Source organism: Propithecus coquereli, unplaced genomic scaffold (assembly GCF_000956105.1).
Source record: "Propithecus coquereli isolate 6110/MARCELLA unplaced genomic scaffold, Pcoq_1.0 Scaffold589, whole genome shotgun sequence".
Classification (NCBI taxonomy): Eukaryota; Metazoa; Chordata; class Mammalia; order Primates; family Indriidae; genus Propithecus; species Propithecus coquereli.
Window position 1 is genome coordinate 184,673 of NW_012151829.1, and position 15,634 is coordinate 200,306.

General features: G+C 40.1%; 1 protein-coding gene across 1 annotated transcript in view; it reads left to right on the top strand.

Moving 5' to 3' along the window:
* Nucleotides 1-30: 30 nt before the first annotated feature.
* The window catches only part of SLC22A15 (solute carrier family 22, member 15), an 86,229-nt gene continuing 70,625 nt past the window's right edge, over nt 31-15,634 (top strand). Inside the window, exons 1-2 of the mRNA XM_012658463.1 lie at nt 31-81; nt 11,991-12,203. Coding sequence (XP_012513917.1) covers nt 31-81; nt 11,991-12,203 — 264 coding nt within the window. The remainder of the gene's footprint in view (nt 82-11,990; nt 12,204-15,634) is intronic.

Below are 15,634 nucleotides of genomic sequence, written 5' to 3' on the forward strand. Positions count from 1 at the left end.
GTGGAGGAGGCGTTCCAGGCCGTGGGGGAGATGGGCATCTACCAGATGTACTTGTGCTTCCTGCTGGCTGTGCTGCTGCAGGTGAGTCCTCGCCGCCCCGGCAGCCCCACTTCCCTCCTCAGGGCCTCCCAGACCGCCGGGCCGGGGCCGAGGCTCTGCAAACGCCCGAGGTGTGGTGAGCGCCCGGGCCGGGCAGGGCGAGGCGCCGCGCGGTGGCCTGGGCCCCGGCAGCGCCAAGGTCGCCGGTCGGCCTCAGAGCTTCTCTGGTTCTGCCAGGTTCCCCCACCCCGCCACCTTGAGTGGTGGGAAGGAATGTATGGGCAGAGGTACTACAGCGGATGTTAATAAGGATGCAAAATTACATTACCTGTAATACGCTGTTGTTACCTGAAATACGCTGCAAATTTGAAAGGTAATTGTTACCCTAACCTGTGGCACTATCACCTTGGAATCTAGGACACTGAGACAGCCCTGATAACCTGCAGACAAAAGGTCGATCCAGGACCGCCTGCTGCTCTGAGTGTCTACTTGCCAGCTTTTCCTGGGTTTGAGGGGGCTTACTATTCCAGGGCCTTTCAATGCATAGGATTTCTCTGTGGTTTAAGTTCTGCTGGGTCATTAAGCCCTGCAGCTAGCCTTGGGTTGAGACTTTTATAAGCTGCATAGTTCTATCTACAATGTGTCGTTATCAAATGGAATCACTTCATTGTACAGAATTCTCAGAACCTACTTGCTCACCTCAACCTAAAAATGTGGGTTCCGTATGTTAACGGTCTCTACAGATCAACTTTTCCAGGCAAGAGTTAGCCCTCCTTCGGCAACTTAAATGGCTCATTTGAATCAGTTGTTTCTGTCAATATTGTAAAGGCACTTCATTCACAAATCCTTTATCAGTGTCCACTGTGAGCCAGGCATTTTACTCATTCTTTTAGTCAACACATTTCATGAGTGCCTAGGAAGTGCCGAACACGGGCTGCAGTGGACAAAGCAAAGTCCCTGCCCTCATTAAGCTTGGGTTCTAGTGGGGTGGGTGGGACAGGAGACGGTTAAACAAGTAACTTAGAGTTAACTTGTGATGATAGTTATTCTGCTGGAAGTGCAGGGTGGTGGTAAGTATAACCACCAGCTCACATGTTGCTTAAACTTTGCATAAGGCAATGACTCAACAGGAAGATGGTGGAAAATAGCGGTTGACTTACTGATTAAATGTTGGAAAGTTTCATTCATTTCATCAGCAGACAGAAAAAATGGTTGAAACAGTGGACTGATATCTGGAGTCAGTTCTTTCTCTAGCAGAGCAGGAACAGTCCTCAGTTCACAAATATGCGATATTCTGAAGTGCTTTTCAATTTGTTGTTTCAGCTCTATTTTTTTTTCCTGTTTTTTTGGCTCATGCTTTTACATCAGATGTTTTAAGCTTTAAAAGCACTTTCCGTAGGGAGAAAAAATGTTCATGGTAAGTCACAAAATAGTGTTTAATACAGAGAAAATAGAATTGCAGCCAGGAGGCCTGATCTTTATTTATAACAGTTTCTTTGAGAAAATTCTTTTTCTGTTCTAACCATGAATTCCAGGGCCCTACTCCCTCTCTAAGCAATTCCAGCTCCCTACTTCCCTAACCCTACCCTCCACTTCCTGTGTTATCATCTTACCTGCCTAGCCAGGGATCCAGCAACTTAGAGTAAGTTTGTCCTGAGTGGAATGTGGTACTAAAAAGGCCAGTGTTCTGGGTTCGGGAATTGTTGAATTCCCTCATTTACTTTTGTTTATGGTTGACCCAAGTGGTTAGAGTTTGGAACCAAAAGAGTTCCAAGCCCATGACATTGACTGTTCACTAAACCTTGGCTGACATATGGTCAGTATTTGCTATGCAAGGATCAGGCTTTGGAAAGTTGGGAATGAGTGACTGATTGTTTATCTTGTAGGTGTGGGCTGGGGAGGTGCCCTGTAGCTGTGCCTGTACCAATGGAGGAGATGCCCCAGTCCAGGCAAAAGTGAATGCTTCACAGCTGCTACATGTTTATGAGGACTCCACCACCCCATTGAGCTACATGATCCAGTGGTTGTAGAGCCACCTGGAGATGTCCTGGGTATGAAAGTGGAGCTCCCCAAAGACCTTGCTACAAGTCTGTTGGAGATATTTTGGGCTAGGGGAGCTGGCCTGTGGAGTAGTGGAGAGTCCCATTACATAGTTGTATCATGATGTTTTCATCATTCTTGGGGGGAGGGGTGCTTCCCCGAACAGAGGGAAAAATAAGAAGCCCTTTGCACAGAGTTAAGTGGAAAGAGGTTAATGTTTATCTGCTTTTAAAATCAAAGGACTTTTCTTGCCATTGTCCAAGGAAGGTACAGACCAACTGCACGGCAACACTGCCAGAGAGAGGGAGCCTCTGCTTCAACAGAAACCTTTTCCCCATCTGCAGTTTGATGGTGACTAACCCCAGCCGAGAGACCCAAAACTAGAGGGATGGAGATGAAAACTTTGCATATCTTTTCACATATTCCTTCTTCTGGGATTATTATGGTATTTTAAAAATGGTTTTAACTCCCTTTACTTCAGATACATCTAAGTTCAAACTAAGGACAAACCCACATACCAAAAAGCCAACTCTAAAGGTCTTTAGGTTAACTGTTGTCTTGAATTATTGATACCATCATGTATATCATCAAAAGTTACCTCGCTATCCAATTTCCTTTGCCTAGGAGACTTATTACCCTCACATTCTTTGCAAACACTACCTTTGGCATCTCCATAGTGGTTAACTTTGAGGTAAATAAAGAATAGATGCAGATTTTGTAGATACCTCTTCAGCATGATAACATGCAGATACCCTGATAATAGCAAATATGTGGTTGATAATAGCCTATATGTGGTTTTGACATTATATATAAACAAAAGGTTAAAGGAAAAGATTGCCTTATGTAAAAATTATTGACTTATGAATAAGCAATGAGATTTACAATTTTATAGTTAGAAAAATTCTTACCATCAAAATATGCTTGCCCTCCCTAGGGTCAGAGCTATTTGTGGTATTTAAATGTGAATAATCCTATTTAGTTTATCACTGTTTCTCTCTTCTGATGATTATTCTAAGTTTACACCATCATCACTATTTTGTATGTGTATGTGTGTGTGTGTGTGTATGTGAGATTGTTTTCTAGGCTGTCTGGAGGAGGAAGATTGGAATGCAATTTGCAGTTTCTTAATGCTTCTAACCAAAAATGGACCCCACTTCTTTGTTCTAAGCCAGAAGCTCCAGATCCTTCACTTTTCTCAGGATCATGAATTGTAGGTTGTAGAATAATTTGCACAGAATTAAAACATCCAAATCCTAGCACTCTGGGAGTCTGAGGCGGGAGGATCGCTTGAGGTTAGGAGTTCAAAACCAGCCTCAGCAAGAGTGAGACCCCATCACTACTAAAAATAGAAAGAAATTAGCCAGGTAACTAAAAATAGAAAAAATTAGCTGGGCATGGTGGTGCACACCTGTAGTCCCAGCTACTCAGGAGGCTGAGGCAGGAGGATGGCTTAAGCCCAGGAGTTTGAGGTTGCTGTGAACAAGGCTCAGGCCATGGCACTCTAGCCTGGGCAACAAAGTGAGACTGTGTATCAAAAAAAAAAAAGAATTAAAGCATCCATTTACTACCAGGAATATGTAACCTGTAGCAAACATGAGTTTCACCAGCAAAATTGTGATGCTGTGCTGCGAAACTCATCTTAAGGTACACTATTCTGGTGTTCTAGAATGCATTTTTTTAATGTAAACTCTTAATAAACCCAACTTATTTTTCAAACCCTAGAATTACCAGTGCATTAATATTATCCATACAAAAAATATCCTTTCATTGCATTTTAGAAATGGAATGATTGATAGGAATTTTGCCAAAGAGGAAACTAAGAGAGTCAACACATAAAAAGATGTTTAACTTCAGTGGTCATCTGGGCCAGGCATATTAAAATGACTATGAAATACCATTTCACACTTATTTTAGCAAACATTAAACAGTCTAACAATATAAGTGTGATGAAAATGAGAAGAAATAGGAACTATCCCATTTAGAGAACAATTTGGCACTGTCTAGTTAAATTAAAACCCAACATTGAACTCCTAGGTGCACATCCTACATTATCTCTTGGACTTGTACATAAGAAAATATGCATAGGATGTTTATTGCAGCACTGTTTGTAATAACAAAAATTAGAGACCACCTTGATGACTTTCAAAAAGGGACTGGATAAAATGTGGCATAAATTTGATAGACTACAATGGCTAAAATGAATGAACTAGGTTTATATACAATTATATGGATGAATTTCTAAAACACAATGTTAGGTGAAAAAAATAAGCAGAGCGATGCATACAATGTGACATATTCTTAATACAAATTTTAAAAACAATACTGTATTTGGCTTATGAATGTACGACACAGTGTAGACGTATAAACATGAGTAGAAAGATCTACACTCAATTCATGAGATGGGTTGCTTGGGAAGAAAAGGAAGGGGTGGACTTGGGGAGGGGTACAAAGGAGATTTCATCTGTATCTGTAATACTGTATTTTGAAAATCTGGAGCAAATATAATAAAATGTTATCATTTGGTAATTGTGACAGTGAGTTCATGAATCTTACTTGTTTTGCTTTTCCATGTTAAATTTTTTTTAAGTGAAAAAATGGTAAAAAAAATGTGCATATCTAGGAGAGAATACTACTCTTTGCTCTATGAGAATTATGGCTCATTCTTTTTTATTAATCCTTTAATTAATTATGGCTGTGAATTACAGTCATTTAATGCAGGAGGGTTGGGTAGAGTTTTATTCAGGGTGCTTATTAAACTTTGTATAGAATGCTATCACAACTTGCCTCCTCTACCTGCTTGCACTTGTCACTGTGTCCCTTTCTTCACAGGAAATTCATAGGAAGACTGCCTTTTGATGAGGTATGGTTAAGGTGATACTTGGTTCTTCTAATCCCTACCATAAGCAAATGATGAAGTTCACACCATAAACATTAATGAAGAGTTTATTGTATTACAGTCATTACGACCAGTTGTCGTGTCCCTGGGTGTTCTCACCACCGCCAGGGGTTCAACCTGTGGCATTCGGAAGAGTTTGTCTATCATGACTCTAAAACATGTGACCATCTACCAGGATTCTCTGCTAGTTTGAGCAAGTTTTATGCTGCTTCTACACAAATTTTGTTTCCATGGAGCTTAGATCTCCTGTGAGTTTATGATGATCTGAGGAACATTTGCTTGGTGTTCTTTCTACCAGTTCAGGTGGGTGAGGCAGCCACCACCCATCAAAGAGACCAAAACCACACTTGACGCTTCAGGAAAACTTGTCCATAGACAGATACTGCCCCCTGGTGTAATGCAGATGAAGTTGCAAATCTATCAGACATTTCCATCTAGGGAGATAGTAGAGATAAGAGGCCTCCGGGTGGTTTAGGGAGCTCCTTTGGGCCTGAAACATCTCAAGAATTGGGATGTGTCTTGGAAAGCAACTAGCTGATGTCTCTGCAGTACCCGCACCCCCAGAGGCATGCATGGCAAGGCCACCCACAGCTGTTTGACTTGTACCCTGACAGAGAAGGTATTCCCTTTCAAGACAGCGCAAAAAAAGTCATTAAAGTCACAGAGACAGGAAATGTGAATATAGCGCAAAGAACACTAGATGTGAGTGCTGTGCTACTCTGCAGCAAGATGGCTGAGTGCATTAGGCAAGTGACTCCTCACTCTTTATTGTGTGTTTGGAAATGGCTAGATCATGAAAGTTCAATTTGTTTTGCAAGTTTAGGATTTCTTAAAGTTGCTCAATGCCCTGCAATCAATTGGCATTGTGTCAGTGTTGACTTTGAGGTTTTAAGAATACTAGCTTGGTTCATCACCACAGTTGGAGGCTGCTTTAGAAGAAAGAAGCCATCAAACCCAAAGATGCACGCAGCTCGGGACTCTCCTCTCTGACTTCTTTGACCAAATGCTCAAACAAACTTATGACTGCATTCATGGGAATCATACGGTACTCAAGAAATCATATAGTACTCTACAATAGGGTGATCGTAGAAAATAGAGACAGTATAGAAAAGAAAAACATCACCAGTGCTTCTACCACCCAGAAGTAAAACATGTTCATGTTTTGGTGTATAGCCTTCCAGACTCTATTGCATAAATGTGTACATTTACCTTTTTGGCAGAAACGTGTGTTATAACCTAATTTTGTCTCTCAGCAGTGTTGTGAATGCCTTGCTGTGCTCAAGGAGAACTATGTATTTTTTAATGGCTGTAGCATAGTATTTCCATATGTGGCCATACCATAATTTGCTTATTTAGTTCTCTTGTGGTACATATGTTTGCTTCTTCGTTTTTGACTTCAAAAACCTCCACAGCCCATGGTATTGGGTCATTCTTTTGTTCTGGCCTTGCCAGTTGATTGTTTACTGCTCTTCATAAGCACGAACTTCTCCTGCTTCCATTGCTCTCATTCTCCCCACATGCTCTTTGTCCCAACTTCATGAATAAAATAGAGGTTACTTGGTGTAAGTTTTCCAAACATTCTTTACTTTTACTTCAAAATTGATTTTTATCCTCCGTTATCATTAGGTTTCCCTAGAGAAATACCTTCTCTATCAGGGCACAACGTTCAAGAGGAAGACATACTCCAACCCTCTTTCCACTGATATCTTCTCACCTTTGTACTTGACTCTCTGTTACTCCATCAATTACTTCTAATCCTATCTCTTTCTGCATTCTCTGACATTCCAAAGAATAGCCTGCATGGTAGACTTAGGTACTTACTATGTCTAAGTGGTGTTAAATAGCATTAACTCATAAAGTGAGAGGGTTATTCCTTTTTCGAGTCTTTTTTAGTCCTGTTTATCTAAGGAGAAAGTCTCATTTGGTGCTAGCACTTCTCAAAATATTTGCACATATTTCTATTTTAACAAAGGAAATGAACTGGAATTAAAGAATTAAAGGAGGTTCAGACTGGCAGAAAACCTCAGTTAGAATTTAATAACATTATTCTGCTTTATTGTATTTATTATTCATTTTCTTTTAAAACTTCTTTTTAGATTATAAACCATTTCAAATGAAAAAGTACAGAGAATAATAGCACAAACACATGTACCTACTTCTAGATTTAATAAATGCAGATACTTTGCCATATTTGTTAGAGGTTGTGTCAGTCGTAGTTTAACCAGAGAAGTAGGAAGCAGGATCCCATAGGATGGAGATGTGTATATGTGTATATGTATATATGTATGATTTATAGAAAGATATATATATATATATATATAAAATTGATGAATAATTCATTATGGAAATTTGACCACATATACTATGTGGGAGCTGGTTCAGCAGTCTTTGTAAGGCTATTGTGTTTGTGTGTGATGTTGGGGCTTGACGTCTACAGGGCAGGCAGTCGAGAAGGGAAAATAGTATTAGGTTATTAAGTATGAAATGTCTGATTTCCGTAAGTACGAAGTTTGACAATTGATGTCTCTGACATTTCACTTTGACACTTCTTGTTTTATTTTTATTGTGAAGCTACATCCTCATTGTTTCAAGTGCATGGTTTGGCTTATAATTATCTTTCAAAATTTTTTTAGAGCAATTTTTGTGAAACCATAGATAAGTAAAAAATTCATGTTATTTTCAAATAAGAGTTCCATCATGGAACTAATGCTTAGACAGCTCGAAATATCAATGAAATGTTTGGGAAGGATGTGGCTAATGAATGTACAGTATGTCAATGGTTTGAGAAGTTCTGGTAATTTTAATCTTGAAAATGAGCCACGTGGGTGACCTGAGACCAAGGTGGATAATGATGAGCTGAAAGCTATAGTGGAAGCGACCATCTCAACCTATGTGTGAATCAGCAGAAAGGTTTGACATTATTATTCCAACAGTATTGCAGTATTGGACCATTTGAAACAAATCGACAAGGTAAAGAAGCTGGTTAGAAGGGTACCACATGAATTAAATGAGCGTCAGAAGAGAAATCATCTCAAAGCTTGCCTTTCTTTGCTGTCACAACATAAAGGTGAGCCACTTCTATACCGTATTGTTATATGTGATGAAAAATTGATTCTATTTGACAATCACAAGCGTTCTGCACAATGGTTGGATAAAGATGAAGTACCAAAACACAGTCCAAAAACCAAATATTCATCAAAAAAAGCTAATGGTTTCTGTTTGGTGGTCCAGCGTTGGTATTATCCACTGCAGTTTCATGAAACCTGGTCAGTCAATTACAGCGGATGTCTACTGCAACCAATTGGATGAAAAGATGAGGATGCTTGCAATTAAGCAGCTGAGATTGGTCAATAAGACAGGCCATGACAATAAAATCACCTTTGATTGTTCTCCCTTTATTTCCCTTGAAAAAAGATTTGGCCCAAAAGTTAAGTGGCTCCCATTCTCGTCCTAGTTTTGCTATTAGTGTTATATGTAACTTTGAACAATTCATTTAATCACTCTGTCTCTTATTTTTCCTACCTAAAAAATAAACATAACCATTACTTCACAACACAAGATATTGTGATGAGATAATTTGTAGGAGACTTTTTGGTTTCCTGAGAAGTATTATAGCTTATAATGGAAGCTTATAATGGTATTAATATAAAATTACTTTTAAAACCTTAACTTTTTGAAACTTTTAAAATTTCAGTCCCTTAGTGCATGTTAGTCATTTTTCTAATTATAATTACACTGAAAGGGGGAAAACAATCCAACCATCTGTGGCACTTGTTCTCCTTCCCTGGAGGTAGAGCTAGAGAAGATAATGATTTATTTGAGATGTTGTTAGTACCACTCTGAAGGAGAACGGATGCTGGTTTCTCATTGTGGCTTTAAGGCCCATCTGCTGATGAGTGTGATTTCATTAGACAAAAATATGTGCATGGGAGTTGTAGAGCAATAATGGAGAGAAGACTGAGAGAGTATTTTTATTTCTGGGGGAAAGGAGTAGGATGTGAGCTATGTGAGATTGTCACAGCCAAAAATGGCAAACCAAGGAAAAACACCCCTATATTCTGTGTGTAGGTGGTTCATCCCTATGGCTAGTTAAGTGCTAAACCATCTTTGACTTCCTCCGATGGTATGACCCCTGTATGTGGCTCTGGTATAAAGGACCTGACATTGATCTGTATGTAGAGTTTAAGCATCACTTCTCTGACCTAATCTCTCATGGTGCCCCATTCATAGCATTTATCAGACAGTGTCGTTACTGCCTGCCTACTTTGTCTCCCTTGTGGTTAGCAAAACCGTGCATGACCATGGGTGTCAAGGAGGCAAAAAGGCTGACACCCTTTTATTGAGGCTGGTACTACATAGAAGAGTTTCTGACTCTTTTGGTGACATAAAGCTGTGGCCCTGTGTGTTCTGTTGAGGGCCTTGGATGTCTGTGTGTGTGTGAGCGTGTGAACGGGGTGGGCAGGGGAGACGTTGTGAAGGGTGGAAGGAGGGCAGAGAAATTGAGAAAGGTGGGAAGTACTTATTTTGCCTGCAGATTGCTAGGAATGAAACTGGTTAATACTGGTTAATACAGACAATACTGATTAACTAGGTTTCACTATTCCCTACATTTGAATAAGGGTGTAGATGAACAAACACCATTTGTTTTTGTACTGTTTTCTCCAAATTGTAGTTTCTACTGAGAATGGTGGCCTTCATAATGAAACATGCCTCAGATTAGAACACGCTTTGGAACGTCTCATTTTTTTTACCTAGAATGTTTGTCCTAGAACAATCCAGATAAAAATATGATGTGTTAATATATATTGAATAGGAACTTTGAATCGTGCCTGGTACATAGTTAGCATTGTAGAAGCACATGCTATTATTAGTAGTATTCCATCCTAGTCACTTAATCATTTACTTGTTGAGTGTGTAGGCCCTGGGTTATTTGCTTTAGAAGTCCAAAGGTAAATTACATACAGATCCTGCCCTCAAGGAGAGTATATTCTAATAGGAGAAATAAGCAAATACATAAATATAATGCAGTAAAGAAAATGATACGTGTTTTAGAAAAGTCTAGGTGAAGCTTTGGGGGTGAGCAGAAAAAAGCAGGAAAGGACTTCTGGAGGGATTGGTGAGGAAGGCAAACCCGTAAGGAAGGCTTCAAGGAGGAGGTGATATCTGAGCTGCCTCTTGGAGGGTGGGAAAAGCTCAAACATCCACAGCAGGAGAAAATGTCTTCCAGATGAAGCGAATGGTATGAACAAAGGTAGAAAAGAGCACATTTAGAGAGAAAATGTGACTGGTTTGCTTTGCCGGCTTGAGGACTGTGTGTTCATTAGAACTGTGTTTTGAGTTCTCGGTTTCTTCACCCCGTTTTTTTGTTTCTTTATGCCCATTAATTAAATTTCAGCAGATTATAATCAGGAGGGGCAGTTACTAAATGGGTGAAAGTGGCTTTGTGATTATAGCTGCTGCAATGTGTAATTGATCTGTTCCTGTAATTATTCAGGTTTTTATTTTTGTGTGCTGATTGCCTCCTATCCTAAAACTTCCATAATAGTATGCAAACAGGGGCCAGGAAGCATACAAGTCTAGGAATATGTTTTCCTTTGCATTTTATAATAAATCATCCATACATACTGACCTAAGGTAGCTTTACACCTCTCCAGAGAGGGCCACCATCAATTGACTCAAAATAGATTGGGACGACTGATAGCCTCTCAGCCTTACCCTGAGTGGAAAAATCCCATCTTGGGTTTTACATTAGCTTTCTGTGATGACACACACCGGGCGAGACTTCTTTTTTCTTTCCTTGACAGTGATCCCATCACTTACTGGTGGTAAATGACTCTGCCTTTGGCTCTTTGGCTCATCCACTGAACAGCTGAATACAGCCCTACAGAATGGTGCGAAGGAGCCCCGGCTGGGAGTTCTTTGCCCGGTGCAGATAAAACTGTTGGCAAGTCTCTCCACCCTTCTGTGCCTCAGTCGGTGCTTCCATCCAGTGGGCCTATTACTATGTGCTGTCAAGAAATCACGTACTTTGTATTTTTTAAATGCTTATTCTGTTTAAAGGTATTTTAAGACATAAGGTTAATAAGCTAATAGGGATAGTTTCTTACGTAAGATTAGCTCACTCAGGAGCAGACTTATTATGTGTTTGCTTAATAAATGTTAAGGTTGAAATAATCGTCCAACAGTGATAGCTAATGTAAATAGAAACCTGTAGCATAACAAGGCTGCGTAGGGCTCGACAGCATATAAACCCAAGTGTGAGTAGCTATAAAGCCCAGAACAGTCAGGGACAAATGGCACATGTGTTCAATCAATATTTCTTGAATGAAAGGGTGACATTTTTTTAGAGGGGAAAGGCAACTACGGTTATATTAAATCAAGTTTAAATATAGCTAAAGGTTATGAAAGGAATATCTATACCTGGGATTTTGAATTTCCTTAAATCTTATGAGTTGTAGATCATATTTTAAAATAGTGCCTACTCAAGTACATTTTATGCTTACCTGCTTTAATATAACAATATTATATATATTATTTTCTGAGACACTTAACCATGCTACAAAAAGTCTCTTGTTTAGATTATGAATCCAAGGTCAGTATAGTCCTAGCCCCCTGGGGAATGCTTATCTGAGCTGAAGACACAGTGTTGAAAGGAAATAGCTGGAATTTTAGTCTTTTAAGTCAGAGCCAATAATGTGCATCCCCCCTACCCCGTCAGCCCCTGCGAATCATATAAACGCAGAATCCTTAGCATCAGGCACATCTCAAAAAAGGAAAAGCCTGTAAAAAGGTATTTTGCTTTACAAGTGGGATTGCTGGTGGCTCTGTTCATAGTAGATCATGAAACTTCTTTTTCATGTTTTTCTCCTTTGTTTCTGATGTGGCTCATTTCCGTAGCTTATAAAAACACAAAAGCAAGAAACTGATCTTTCAAGATTTGCAGGCCTACTATGTGAGTTTTCAATGTAGATGTCAGAGGGCTGCAGCGTTTGGTTATGTGTGTTTGCTCTTTCAGCTGTACGTGGCCATGGAGGCCATCCTCATCACTCTGGTCGGGGCCACGCCGTCGTACCACTGGGACCTGGCAGAGCTCCTGCCGAATCGGAGCCAGGGCAACCAGTCGGCTGGTGAAGACCAGGCCTTTGGGGACTGGCTCCTGACAGCCAACGGCAGCGAGATCCATAAGCATGTGCATTTCAGCAGCAGCTTCACCTCCATCGCCTCTGAGGTAACGTCAGGCCATTCTGATCGCTATGTGCTGTTTCTCTTTGTTCAGATGGAACCACTCTTTTTTTGTCGTGTTGATTGAAATCTCAGCCACACCTTCAAATAACTTTCTAGTAAATTTAAGAGTTAAAGGTTTTAATGTATTAAAGGAGAATATCCTTTGAAAACACATTCTTTATACTTCTTACTACACATGGGAGAAGACTGAATCTTACTAAACTACTGAGATGAAATAAGGTAAACTCCGAAAGAGCCGTACTTTGATTGTGTGTCTTTTAGAAAAATGAATTAATAGTTTTATCTCTTTATTACATATGTAAAAATTAACAAGTAAAGAAAGAGAAATGTAATGACCCATCTGTACCATCCGCAGTTCATTTTTAAGTCCAGTCCTGTGTGCAGGCCACGTGGGGCACCTTGAGTGTGCAGTATAAAATACAGACAGTACCCACCTAGCATGGGCAGGAAGCCTTACTTTCAAGGGGGCTTTGCTAGCCGAAGAGAAGGTTCTGGTCCTTCTGAGCCAGCCAGAGTTAGGGAAGCTGAGGGTAGACAGTCTGGTAAGGAGAAACCCTGGATAGGAGGGGCAGAGCTCATGCTCAGCTGGAAAGCACTGGGCCTGGTTATTCAAATGTTGAAGTACTCCTGTCTTCTTTGCCTGCTCTGCATAAGCTGTCACCACCCTGGTGCTACCCTTGGACCCTATGATCCAATTAATAGGGTAAATTCCTGGTACAGCAGGGGCCTCTCAGACCCTTGCCAGCTCTCAGTTCTGATTGCCATGCTACTCAGCTTCCCCTCAAATCCCTTTGACCACTCTCCTACAGGGACAGCAGAGTGTCTGCCGGATGTCCTGCTCTCATCCCCAGTCCAGGCCTGGAAACCACCCACCTCTGTGTGTGTGTCTTTCTGTCTGCACCATGGCCCAGCTAGCCTTACCTGTCATTGAATATTTGGATTATCACCCTTTGGGTGGGGCATACTAAAAACAGGAGACAGGCTGAGGGTGGTAATTGGTTGGCCTTTCCTTAGGAGTCCCCCGTGGGAAGGGATAATTACTAGATTAACTTTTCGAGCAACTGCCAAAGCAGCATGTCTGACCACAATCCAGTGGTGTCACCCCTGACTCAGAAACCTCCAGTGGTTCCACACAGAACACAGTAGAGACCCTACAAGTGAAGTTCAAGACCCTTCACACTTCACAGTTGGGACCAGGTGTGCTTTTCCAGCCCTACTCTGCACTTCCCCCTGCCCTTCCTCCTCTCAGGAACATTTACTGTTTCCCACACACGCCCCAAGCTCTCTGGCTAAACCTGGTATCTGTCAGGAATGCCCTCACCACTCACCAAGCCTCTGCCTGGTGAAATCCTAACCTGCCCTCTAAGGCTCACTTTCAGTGTCTCCTTCCCTGTGAGTCTTCCCCGCCCACTCCCCAGAAGTAAATACACTTTCGTTTCTGCTCCAGTAACGTCTCGTTTGTACTTATGTTACAGACTGTTGTTTGTGGTTCAACTCTATTTTTAAGAAGTCCTTTGAAGTCAGAAACCATGTTTTGATCATCTTTGTACCTCCATGGCCTATCGCAACCACCACCACCACTACTACCCTAGTGAAATAACAAGTAGCTTTGTTCAGTGATTACTGTTTGACAGGCATTGATGATATATGAATCAGCCCTTAAGTCATTTAATTCCCAAAATAATTCTGTGAGGTAGGAATTATTTTTTACATTTTACAGATGAAAAATTGAGATCCTTGAGGTCATGTTAGCTAATAAGGGCAGAGCTTGGATTTGAATCTAAATTTGTCTGAACTCAAAAGCCTATGCTCTTAATCGTTACGCTTTTTAGGGACCTATCCAATCCAAATTGGTATGCACACCTCTTAGGTTCTTTCTGATAGGTAACAGTAACCAAAGAATTTTTAAAACATTTTTTATTTGTAAATAATTTCAAACTGAAAGAAATTTCAAGAATAGTACAAAGAGTCCAATCCCTTTATTTCCTTTAGTTTCATCTGTTGTTAATAGTTTGCCTCATTGGCATTGTTTCCTCTCTGTTTTTTTCCCAAGCCACTAGAAAGGTATATGCACTAGTGTTCTTTTATGCCAAGTATTTCAGTGGGTATTTCCTAAAAAATAAGACATTGTCTTATATAACCACAGTACAGTTATCAACTTCAAGACATTCAACACTGATACTGTAGTTTTATTTGAATTATACCCAATTGAGATATGCCATCTACACCCAGTTTTGTCACTTGACCCAGTAACATCCTTGACAGCATTGTTTTTTCTTCTCACATATTAAGTACAGTTCAGAATCACATAATACCTTCAGTTGTCATGGCTCTTTAGTATCCTTTGACCTTCAGCCTCTTTTTTCTATTTTGTAACATTGATATTTTTAAAGAATCCGTACCTCCTGCTTTTTTCAAATTAAGAATGTTCCCCATTTGGGGTCTGTCTGATGTCTTCATTCAGGTTGATTATGCATCCCAAGTCAGAATAGTACGTGAGTATTGTTGTCTTTCTCAGAGTATTATGTCTGGAGACACACACTATCCATCTGCCCCCTTTTGGCAATGTTAATTTTGATTATCCATTCCATGTATTATCTGATTTCTTCCCGATGTAGTTACTATTTTTTAATTTCAAGGAATAAGAAAACTGTGGGGAATCACTCTCGGGTTGTGTAAATTTGCTGTTCCTTATCAGAACCATCATCTCTTCTAATTTAGCATCCACTGATGACTCTTGGGTGAAGCAATCTAAACTATGATGTCTTCAAAATGACTATTTCTTAACTCTAGCACTTTCTGCACGTTTACCAGCCTGCATCTTGCTTTCTACTGTAAGACCCCTTTCTTCTCCCTTCTCTGTCTTTTTATCTGTCTACCTACTGTCTATCTATCTATCTATCTATCTTTCTCTCTGTCTGCTTATATATCTATCATAGGTATATACTCATGGATTCCTATGCTTTTCAATGATTTATAATTTATTACAGCTCTTAATTATTTTGGTATGCAAATTACCACTAATTTACCAGTTGGAACCTCTTCAAGCTGGCTCTTGAGTCCTTTTTCTTTGATTAAAGTTTTTATTTTGAAATAATTTTGGATTTACATGCAGTTGCAAAAAAGAATACAGAAAAATTCTGTGTACCCTTTACCCAGTTTCTCCCAATGGTAGCATCTTCCAAAACTATAGTATAACATCACAGCTAAGCTATTGACTTTGACGTGGCTAAGACTCAAAACATTTCCATCACTGCAAAGATCCCTCATGCTGACCTTTTACAGCCACACCCACTTCTCTCCCATCCCTCACTCTTTTCCTAATCCCTAGTAACCACTGATCTGTTCTCTTATCTATAATTTTGTCATTTTAAAGATGTTATAAAAATTGAAATAGTATTGTAGAAGCCTTTT